This window comes from Copadichromis virginalis, linkage group LG3 (genome assembly GCF_057382275.1).
Source record: "Copadichromis virginalis isolate Kocher_CV1m ecotype Utaka linkage group LG3, C_Virginalis_male_GT1.1, whole genome shotgun sequence".
Taxonomy (NCBI): Eukaryota; Metazoa; Chordata; class Actinopteri; order Cichliformes; family Cichlidae; genus Copadichromis; species Copadichromis virginalis.
In genome coordinates, this window is record NC_140620.1 from 44,096,417 (window position 1) to 44,107,474 (window position 11,058).

The 11,058-nt window shown below is 40.3% G+C and overlaps 2 protein-coding genes across 3 annotated transcripts; one reads left to right on the top strand and one right to left on the bottom strand.

Moving 5' to 3' along the window:
* LOC146714925 (butyrophilin subfamily 1 member A1-like) lies at positions 1-4,899 on the top strand. 2 transcript variants are annotated; one of them, XM_085451275.1, is made up of 10 exons: positions 1-64; positions 799-845; positions 1,128-1,282; positions 1,368-1,466; positions 1,756-1,887; positions 2,047-2,169; positions 2,300-2,428; positions 3,104-3,182; positions 3,347-3,373; positions 3,474-4,899. In XM_085451275.1, exons 2-10 carry the CDS (start codon positions 809-811, stop codon positions 4,004-4,006), a joined length of 1,314 nt encoding a protein of 437 aa, XP_085307401.1. In that variant the 5' UTR covers positions 1-64; positions 799-808; the 3' UTR covers positions 4,007-4,899. The 2 variants fall into 2 exon arrangements, with proteins under 2 accessions (XP_085307401.1, XP_085307400.1); XM_085451274.1 differs by having other exon boundaries at positions 14-64; positions 1,759-1,887.
* LOC146714926 (natural killer cells antigen CD94-like) lies at positions 4,898-10,956 on the bottom strand. Its single transcript, XM_085451295.1, has 6 exons — positions 10,875-10,956; positions 9,496-9,597; positions 7,792-7,911; positions 7,455-7,615; positions 5,860-5,984; positions 4,898-5,019 (listed from the first exon to the last, which is right to left on the bottom strand). The coding sequence occupies exons 1-6, from the start codon at positions 10,927-10,929 to the stop codon at positions 4,902-4,904; spliced, it is 681 nt and encodes a 226-aa protein (XP_085307421.1). The 5' UTR covers positions 10,930-10,956; the 3' UTR covers positions 4,898-4,901.
* Positions 10,957-11,058: the final 102 nt, after the last annotated feature.

The window sequence follows — 11,058 nt, forward strand, 5'->3', positions numbered from 1 at the left end:
AAGGATTAGACCAACAGCAGTGGCTGTCCAGTCTTCGCCACCAGCAGAGCTGCACCAGCGACAGGTACGACATAATAAGCTCATAGTTTGTGTATTAGTTTAGTGTGTCTCTTTATACCTGAGGTCTGTGGGAGATGGTTTAATTTCAAATATGAACCATTATTTTATTTTATGAATTCACTGGCAAACATAAGGCAGGTTTGTGTTGTAATTTTGTGGTGTGTTGCTTTTTTTGTTTGTTTGCTTGTTTTTGTTCTTTTCTTTTTTTAATGCTGATTTTCTTTTTACAGCTGTGTTTTATATCTAGCTTTAACTTTTTTCTATATTTATTATTATTATTATTATTATTATCAATTTAAAGTAATTGTATTATTTTGTATTTGATTACTTGTAATCCTGTATATGCATATACAGGATCACATATTTAACCTCCTAAGACCCGAACTCTTTCATGGCATTTTTAATTTCTCTTTGCTGTTTGGGCTGATTGGGACCTTATGAATGTAAAAACAAAGATTTTTTTTTTACCTGATTTTTCTTTCTGAGAAAAATTTGATCCACATATGAGAACATTCGCTTTAAATTTCGATAGAACAGAGGCAGTATAATATCCTGACGTCAGGTCCTAGGAGGATATAGTTTTAAAACTTGCAAATATATCTGTGTGTGTGTGTGTGTGTGTGTGTGTGTGTGTGTGTGTGTGTGTGTGTGTGTGTGTGTGTGTGTGTGTGTGTGTGTGTGTTTAGTTCTATAATTTCATATTTTATCTTTTTCATGTGGCGTGTTTTTTCTCCACAGTGAGGAAGCCATGATGGAAATGAAAAGTATCCTAAAGCCCAAAAGAAGTACGTCTTTTTCTTCCTTTGTGTTTCATAGTGATACTTAGCACACTTTTCTTGCCCATCTGATAACTATCAACCTTTGCGTGATGCGATACTGTGCGGACTGATACAGTATCTAAAGTGTTTCCATTTATCAGAGCCATAAATCTATCACTATACTTTACACAGCCTCTGCTGGAAAGCTTTTATCTAAAGCTTGTATTTCCTGCTGCTTTTCTTAGTTTGGCAAAGCAGCATGACATTAACTGAGACTTAAAAGAGCTTTTTTTTTTTTTACCCCTGCAGAGGTGAGCATGCTGCTGTCTGGGGAGGACGGCAGCGCCACCCAGAGCAGTTCCATCGGGGCCGTACGCTGGAACCTGCCCACCCATGATGAAAGCAGCCAGCCTCACAGCTCGGTCCCCAGCAGGCCCACCAACAGCCTCAATAAACAGTCACAGGTAAACCACATGCTTCAAACAGCTTTTTCTCTTCAGTTGGTCAGTGTCTGGTTGGCCTATTTGTGACCACCTCTGTCTCCTGCAGCAACAAACTCGCCAAAACGGCCTGAAAGATCTCCGCAGCCTGCAGGAGTGTGTGCAGTTTATCCAGCAGTGGAAGGAACAGGTGGATCAAGTGTGCAAGGTAGAAACTGGCAGACTCTTAGTATAGCCAGATTTAAGAGTGCACAGACCAGATAAAGATCACAATAACAAAATATTTATTGTATGCAGGAACTCCATCACACAACAGCACTGACTGTATGGATGCTGATAGCGCAGCTATTCATTAACTCTTTATAGCTCACACCCTTCACCTTATAGCATATGTAGGATGGGCGTTACCTAAGATATACAATCCGATATAATCTTCCTGTATCTTTCTGTAGTTTCATGGTGTGACATACCACCTGACACAGTGTGATGTCTTTTAGCAGGAAGCTCTGGATCCAGGAGAAGGCACCACGAAGGACGCCCAGCGTTCACAGGGGCGCGCCGAACGCAGTCTCGAGGAGAGCAGGAAGCTAATCCTGCAGTGGGCCGATGAGCTCCGCGATGTTGACAGGGTCAGTATTTACAGACGCTGATGTGAGATCAGACCAGATCAGATTGACCCTTCAAATAAAACTGAATTGAATTAAATTGAAAATCCTATTTTGATATGCAAGGTGAAACGAAAACTGTTAAAATCTAACAATGTCGTGATTAATTCAATGTCCTTAAAGCTCCTGAAGGAGACTCCCTGGCTATCTGACAGTCACGAACACGAAACTAAAGACAAGGATGCCAGTGAGGTGGCACACATGAGGATCATGGAGTGGGCAAAGGAGCTGCAGGAGGCGAGCGAGGTGAGCAGGGGGTCACTAACCAGACAACTAACTTCAAATGTGTTTTACTTTTATGTCGTTTAAGTTTTGGTTGGTGTCACGCTTTTCAAAGTAAATGGAGGCAAATCTCAAGCGTTTGTTTGTGTTGCAGCGTTGTGGCGTTCAGAGCGATGAGCTGGGGAAGGTGCTGCGTGTGCTGACTCTGAAGAAGAACCGGCTGATCAGGCTGATGCCTCTGTTGGAGTTCATCACCTGGTCGCTGCTCACGGAAGGAAGCACGGTGAGAAACCTCTGCATTTCTACTGAATCAGCCCTTGAAAACATCCTTAAAACAATTCATGCTAATGCAGAAACTCTGGCATAAATTTGAAAATGAGATGAGGATGATGGCAAGATGTAAGTTTGAAGTGAAAGATAAATATCTTAGAGGTTTGATAGCACACAAATAAACCAGTGTGCAATAAACCAGTTGTTCATTTCGAATGTCACGAAGGGCAGTCGTGGCCAGGTTGTGTAACAGCTTTATGCCATGTGTGATCCAAGTGAACTCTGCACCTTCATTGCCCGCATCTATCAATGAAAGATCTCAGTGATTCAGTTTAACGACCCTAATCGGGCTCTGCTCTGATAGCACGCGTGTCAATGTCCCCCGTGAACGACGGGGCAGTCTGCAGATAAACTGCAGCACGCCATCACATTTATAGATGATGGCGTGCTGTTTTATCACAGCTCTGATTGACTCTGATTTCACCTGTCACTACTACTTGCAGTTTTTTGTGCAGAGCCGTGACCTTTGAGGCTGTAATTGAGTTTTATCTGGACCTAAATTTATGAGTACCTACTGAATTATGTATGCAGTGACTAAGCATGGCATAGGTTAGTCAGTCTTAAGGAAATAGAAAGCAAAGGAATATAAAGTTAGTATGAGTTTCATTTTTATGTTTTTCCTTATCAGAAAATCGTCCCACAGTTGTGGCTCCTGGCAAAGCAAAAGTCCTGGGAAGCAGGAATTCCTCGATACATCCCCAACTCAGGTGTGTATTTTAAAATTTGCACCAAAAAAAACCTTGGGATTTTTCTTTAGCTTTTATTATGAATAATGATTCCGATGCTCAGAACAATTTGTGGAGGGGACTATTTTAAGAGCCAAACTCATCTCTTCTGCAACTATAATAAAACTCTTCATCTGTGTTTTCAGTTTGGGGGTGGATCTGCAGCGCAGCAGGTAACAACGGCCTCAGCTTTATCTCCATCCCATAAATCAACCAACAAACACCAAAGAACATGTGGTTTAATTAGCAATTTGATTTCCTTTCTCCCAACAGCTGATGTGACTCTTGACCCCATGACCAACCACCCATGGCTGCTTCTCTCAGATGACCAGCGTAAAGTCCAGGAGTCCTCTGTAGTGTCAGAGCAGCCTCAAAGCTCCCAGCGCTTCGACGAATGGCCCTGTGTGCTCGGCAGGGAGGGCTTCAGCAGCGGCCGCCATTACTGGGAGGTGAACATAGCCAATAACGGTTACTGGCGCGTGGGCGTGACCACCGCTGACTCTGAGCGGCACGGGAAGTTCACCATGATGCCAAAGAAGGGCTACTGGGTGCTGTGGCGCAGCACGCACAAATTCTACGCCTGCAGCAAGCCAGAAAAGGAGCTCCCCCTCAGCCTCGTGCCCAGGCGCATGGGGGTCTACTTGGACTACGAAGAAGGGCAGATCTCCTTCTACAACGCTGAAACCAAGTCCCACATCTACACCTTCACTGGAACTTTTAGAGAGAAACTGTACCCTCTGTTCGCCCCACTGGATGGACGCACACTCATGACGATCATCCCGCCAAACAACATCTCAGGGAAATGAGAGACAGAAAATCTCACTGGACTTTAATTTGACTCCACCTGTGAGGTCTAAGTCCACAATCGGTGATAATTCTGACCCTCTGTGCCTTTTTTTTGGCTTTAAAAAAAAGTGTCTTTTCTTGGCAACCAGGGGGACAAAAATCACTCTAACTGAGATGTGTCAAAACAATTGCTTCTTGTATTTTTCCTAAGCGTACATAAGGTTAGGGTTGACTGTTGTCATAGCTACTCAGACCTCACACGGTTGTAAAGAAAAGAAAAACCCAGATTATGCATTAAAAGTATAAAAGTAGGTCATTATTGAAATTAAAAGTGCGTGTTCTCACTTTCAAAACAAAATAGTTAAAACTTAATTTTGCTAAGTTTATCTTAAATATTAACCTAAAAAAAAGAAGAAAAAGAATTTAAAATATTTAAAACTTTAGCTCAACAACTGAGCTTTAAAAAAAGCTATAAGCTACAATGCTAATGATGTAAACAGCAGGAAGACTTTATTGATATTTTCAGTCATAGCGTGCTAAATATAGCAAATACATTTCAGGACAATTCCGATGTTGCAGCTACAAACAGCAACTGCAGAAATGGGTAAATAGATTTATTTTTAAAACCTGCAATTTAAAGAATAAGCTAACTCTGTCCAAAACTGAAGGCAACAACATGTTGCTTATTTTTTCGACATTTTGCCTCTTCGTACATGAATGCACTTTATAATGCACTTTCAGATGGCAATAAATGTTTTATATGGCTGACTTAACGTCTTGCATTCCTATCCCTTTTAGCTTCTTTTCCTAAGATTCATAGATTTTAGAGTTGTAAACAGCTTTTTGTTTACCTTTTGTATCGTGCCAAATTGACATTGGAAGTAAACTGTGTGTAAAATAAATTGTAATTGTGTGTCAGTACTCCTTCTTGCAAGCCCACGGTCCGTACTCTTCACAGTCAGCGGCGAACAGACTCGCGCCTCCCCTCAGGTCTGCGCAGTCCCTGTGATCAGAATCCCACTCCACCATCACCCTTTGAAACACACAGTGGGAGTGAAAACTCAGTGTTTAAAGCAGTACATGACAATAAACCTCATTAAAAAATATAAACTGTAAATATGTTACATAAATAAACATATGTACAGTCACATATGGTCACGTTACATACAGTCAAGTTGATGTCATTTTGTGTGTGTTTGCCTTTGGATATGTGTGTCATGTATACGTGTATATTGTTTGTTATAATATTGTAATAAAGATCAACTTAACCTTAAATGTTTCTGTTTGTTTTCATTTTTTGATTGTGTTCTGTTTGTATTTGCCTATACATTAGATAAAGAGATCACTTTTCATTTAATAAAAACGTTTTAGTGGCTAAAACAAGCAGCATCCTACTAATATTTATTATACTCTGAGAGACATTTCTGGAGTTATTGACACTGTACTGTACAGTTTTTTGTTTGTTTCTTTTTACAAAGATAAATGTACACAGTGTACCTCAGGAACAGCCTTCTCATCAGTGCATTTACATTACCACGGTCATCGGGGGGCCGACAGCGCACAGCCCACTGACATTTTCTACTCCCGCCTCTAGAGGACTCTGCAGTCAGACAAAAAGCCTCCAGCAGCTTCTAACCCTGCTGCCTGTTACTCCCTCAGTGCAAATAACTACTGTTTTGCATTTGCAGTCGCTGCAGCAGGCAAAAGTGTTCTGCAACTCCAGTTTTTAATAGGAAGACTTATTATTTTATATATTATTCTTTTTTTATATATTTTACTCCTTGCACTTTTATTTCTAATTCTTCCAAAATGAGTTCCTTAATTATACCGTATTATTTTATTATTTTTATTTTGTTGTTGTGATATGACTTACTGCATGTAGTGCTGGACTGCCCTCCCATCGCCCCACAGCCACTGACCCTCCTGCTTGGCATCTGTCAGTCCCACCCACAGGAAAGGAACCTGGGAGAAGTTCCTCATCACTCCTTGGATGAAATCCTGTGGTGGAAGCAACATTTAGAGCAGGGATATCATCACCGACCACACACAGCCCACTGAAGTGAGCCAGAGCAGTGACACGCCCCTTTCTGTAAGGTAGAGAAGATTAATCCCTCAGTCAACTTCTTATGAAAAAGTCTTTTTTTCAACAGCATGTCTGAGTTTTTCTACACAATAAAGAAATGTTTCTATGTTAAATGCAAGAAATGTGTCAGCACGACTGTTTAAGACTAAATTGTAAGTAATAAATGTGTAAATTGAAAGAAAAAATAAACTGTCCCAGACTGTCCTGTAATAATAAAAAGTGTACTTGCTTTTTTCTTTTCTTTCTTTCTTTTTTTTTAACTGCGCGGACTTGCTGTAAAACATAGAAATTTCTGTTGTAGATAGCACAACATTTTCAACTTTTTGTCATTTAAATGTTCACTTGTTACTTAATTAACTTTAGTGTAGTATGAATGACTTCTGGGGATTTTATTAGTAGAAAATGCTGTAAAAACTGTAAAAGAAATGTATAAAATGTATAATATCTATGCCTTTCTTGACATTTTCCAAAGCCATCCAATGGGCTTGAGTCTTTGGCGGGCTGATTCTGGCCACCAGGCAGTATGTTTGACGACCCTGATTAATTTTCTGCCAGAAATTTTACCATTTTATTTATGTTTGTTACTATGAATAAAACAAGTGCTGGTACAGAAAGCTGACATCCACCCAGGTTGGGCCATTATGCATTGGTTACTTAAGAAAGCCCACATTTCATCAGTGGTCCATAGCACAAGCTGGGGTGACTGAAAGTCGAGGTGGGCAGAAGCTGCGGGATACATCTGGGAATGTCTTGTGGGAGTCCTTAGCAAAGTTCCAACTTTTAGTTTAGCAATTTGTTTGTTTTGGGGGTTTTTTTGGGGGGGGGGGGGGGGGGGGGGGGTTAAACTTCTTTTTATGCTAACTGAGACTCTAAAGGCCTCAGTTAGCGTGTTAAATGTAAATATTTATGACATACAATTAGAAAAAGATGGAACAAGCGTGGTTTGTTTGGAAAGGATTGCATCTGAACAAAGTGCACGTGGAGGAGGGGTAATGATTTGGGCTTGTTTCGCAGCCACGTGACCTGGGGTCCCTGCAGTCACTGGGTCAACCATGAACTCCCACCAAAGTATTCAAAAGTCAAATTTGAGGCCACTTGTGTGACAATAAAACTAAATTGAGTCATGCAACAGGACACAGGCACAGCAGCAAATCTACAACAGAACACTGAAAAAGGAAAGAATCAAGGTGTTGCAATGACCCGGTCATAGCCCAACCTGATTTTTAAGCTGTGTATAAAAAAGGCTTGCAAATCTCAACGAACTGAAGCGACGCTGTGAAGTAGAGTGGGCCGAACGTCCTCAGCAGCTTAAAGTGGTTCTGATACGTACGACTTCAGAACTGTAAGTGTGTGTGATTCACATGACTTGTGCATGATGCGTTTACCATCTCTGCAGAGTCTTCGATTACAACCAGGCTGCTGTTGTGCTGCCGGCAGAACTCGGCGCTCTCATTCCATTGCCGATTTTCCTGCAGTCCGACTGAGAAGAAGTAGCAACGTCCCATCCACCACAGCCACTTTTCAGGGCACAAACTGCACCTTGAGTCTCCACATAGGAGGAAGAAACACTGATTTAAGTGTCAGATAAAACCCTGTAAGAAATGGAGCCCCACAGCTTTCACTACTCTGTGTGTGAAGCATATCACAAATGTAACCAGAAACACGCAGCGAGTGCTGTGGCGGATCACCTGTGTTCACTGTGTTTGAGATCATGTAAATCACCTTGAGTGACAGTGTGAAGCATCAGGTTCACGTCACGCTGCTGTTTCTGGCACTGCTGCAGCTGCTCCAGCAGTTCCTGCCTTGATGTCTGACTTGCTTCTGGTGCTGCTGCCAATATGACTGACAAATATAAATATAAAGATAAGAGCTGAGCACTGAAGGTCCACTACAGGCAGCAACAAAAAAAAAAAAAAAACATCATGTCTTCCAGATGCTTCCAGAAACTAAAGCTAAAAAGCAGATTAGGATTACTTTTGCTTTTTTAAGCTACTTTAAATGCTGAGAAAGACAAATGCAACCATACTATAACCAATTTTCTTATAATAAATTAATATAACTGCATTTTTAATATTTCTTTTTCACATTTGGAGGAAATTTGAAGGGATGAACATGGAGGTGGAAACCACAGGTTTAGAGAGACAAACACAAACAGCAGAAAATAGTAGATTAAGTATGTTATATATTATGTTCTGCCAGGTTATACCCTCTGGGGGGGGGGTCTCAAGTACCCCAAAGTTCCATCGTAGGACCCCTAAAAATAACCATAGTAATCACAGTAATAATAATGTGTTTTAGTCTTATTTTCTGACGTTGTCTTCAAATTTTGTATTTTGCCGTCTTGTGTACTGGAGACTCTTTACCTGAGATATAGGAAAAACTGCAAATGCTTCTTACAATGAGGGGGGGGGGCACTGCTGTGCCTTATAAAGTGTCTACTTATGTATGTTTGATTATTTAGGCTAAATGTCTGGACATTATCAGCTAATTTTATATTTTAAAGCCATCAGCCTGCTGCCATAGCTGCCAGCCAAGGAGGTGGTTTACTTTATTATCTTAAGTGTTTTTATATATATTTTTTAAATAATGACAATATTAATTATTATTATTATATAATTATATTATTCTATTCATTTCTAGTTATATGCAATGTGTTTGCTTGTGGTTGTCAGAACGAAGAAGGAATACTTGCTGAAAAAATAAAAAAGTTAAATTAAATGCTTTTAGATATTTTTTATGGAAGCGATGTGTGCTTTATAGTAACACACTCAAAAAATGTTAGTACACACAGCGGCGTGTACTGATTTCCTCTTTTTTTCTATGTTTGTCACACTTAAAGGTTTCAGATCATCAAACACATTTAAATATTAGGCGAAGTTAACACACGTCAACAGTTTTTCACGCATGGACATGTAGGCCCGGACACTCCCCCTCCCTTAATCATAAACACCTTCATTTCGAAACTTTGTTGCATTTTGAGTTTACTTGTGTTATCTTTTTCTAATATTTGGTGATCTGAAGCATTATAGTGTGGCAAACATTTAAAAAAAAGAGGAAATCAGGGAGGGGGCGAACAGCTTTTCACACCACTTTGTTCGAAACAGAACGTGTTGATATGAATTGATATGAATTTTATACAGTTCTCCGGATCTATTTCTCCACTGGGGTACATGATGATGATTTGTGCTGAGTCTGCACAATAAAGGGAGGATTTGTATGAACTCTGTATGTATGAACTACTTTCAGTTTGCTTGTTGTCCAGGTACACGGAGCAGCAGGGTGATTCTCCAGCATCTTTAATGATCATTTCAAGGCGCTGTATGCACGACCTTATGAGCAAAGGTTTGATCCTGGAATCTCCCCAAGTGTTTACAGATGAAATACTTCATGCATGTATCATTTCTATGCACGCATATTTAGACTCACCAAATAAAATGAAGGACAATAGGAGTCCTGCGATCAGGGTTAATGCTGCTATAACAATAGCCACTCCAACTGTTAGATGACAAAACTGACAGGATCCTGCACCTGTAATGATAAAAGCTCAATGAACTGGTTCTTCTTTAGCCTACCTGAGCACTCAAAGCGCTTTATACAACTCACCTCATTCACCCATTCACACAGACACTTTTATCTATGCTCTTTCTATGTAAGTGCTTTCGATCCAACAGTGGATGAATTACAGACCAAATCGGGGTTAGTATATAAGGCCATTAGGCTGAAAATAAACATGTATTAAAAATACGCCTAAGAGATAATAAAAACCAAATCAGCAGTCTGATAAGGAACACACTGACCAGCACAACAACACCAAAAGACCTCAAAAACCACAGAAGATAGCTAAACAGCTTGTGATCTAAAGCATACCATATTATCTCTCAGACATGGTGGAGGTAGTAGTATGGTAGTATGGCTGTAGGACTGGCTCACTGGTGTTTATTGATGATGTGACTGCTGATAGAAGCAGCAGGGCTCTACTCTCTGCTCAGATTCAGCCAAACCTGATCAGACGGTGCCCCACACGGCAAATGGATCAAAGCATGTAGTGCAAAAGCAACCCAAGAACTTCTCAAGGCAAAAAATGTGACATTCTTCAATGAGCTATCTGTCACGATCAACAGAGCGTGCTTTACAGTGCCTTGTTACTAAAGACAAAACTAAATGCAGCTGCAGTAAAGGCCCGGTGGGCACCTCAAGGGAGGAAACACAGTGTTGCGTGGTGTTGATGGGCTTTAAACTTCAGGCAGTCAGTGACTGTAATAGATTTTTTCACCCAAATACTAAAAACAATCCATAATTGTAAAACTATGTTAGTCTGTCCAGTGAATTTGGAACCACTCTAAATGAGGGACCGCGTATAAAAATGTCGGATCTTCTTAAAAATGAAAACAGTTTTTAAACCCCTTCAATTAAAGGTGAAAGTCTACACTTCAGGTACGTGTTGTTTGATTTAAAATCCCCAGAGGAAAAAACTAAAAAACCAGCTCTTTGTCCAAAATATTGTGGGCCCTTCAGCCGATGAACGCATTGGGAGCGTGGAGGCAAAAATACAGCAAGGAAAAAACTGAAATCCTGTTTCAATCACAAACAGGAGGTCATTTCACTTTCTAGACCACAGTAAGTGGTCCTGTTAGTTTTAAAGAACTTCAATCATGAAAGGATGCAACATAAATGTGCCTCTGATCACACCGAGGCCCATCTCCTTTGCAGAAACAAAGAAACAGATCATTTTTATTTTCAATATTAACTCATCAGACGTGTCCTGTTTTAAAGCCTTTCCTTTAATTGCTTTTTTAAAAACTAACCTGCAAGTGTTTCCCTCTTAGCTTCACCGTCTCCGTGTCCTTGTGAAGACTCCATTGCTGCTGCTCGACTGTGGTTTTGCTTAAGCAGTTTCAAAAGCTTTTTTGGCTCACGTTTTCTTCTCTCTGATGCTTCTTTTTTTCACATTTACATGCTTATTTTTAAAAAAAAAATGTGATCACTCCA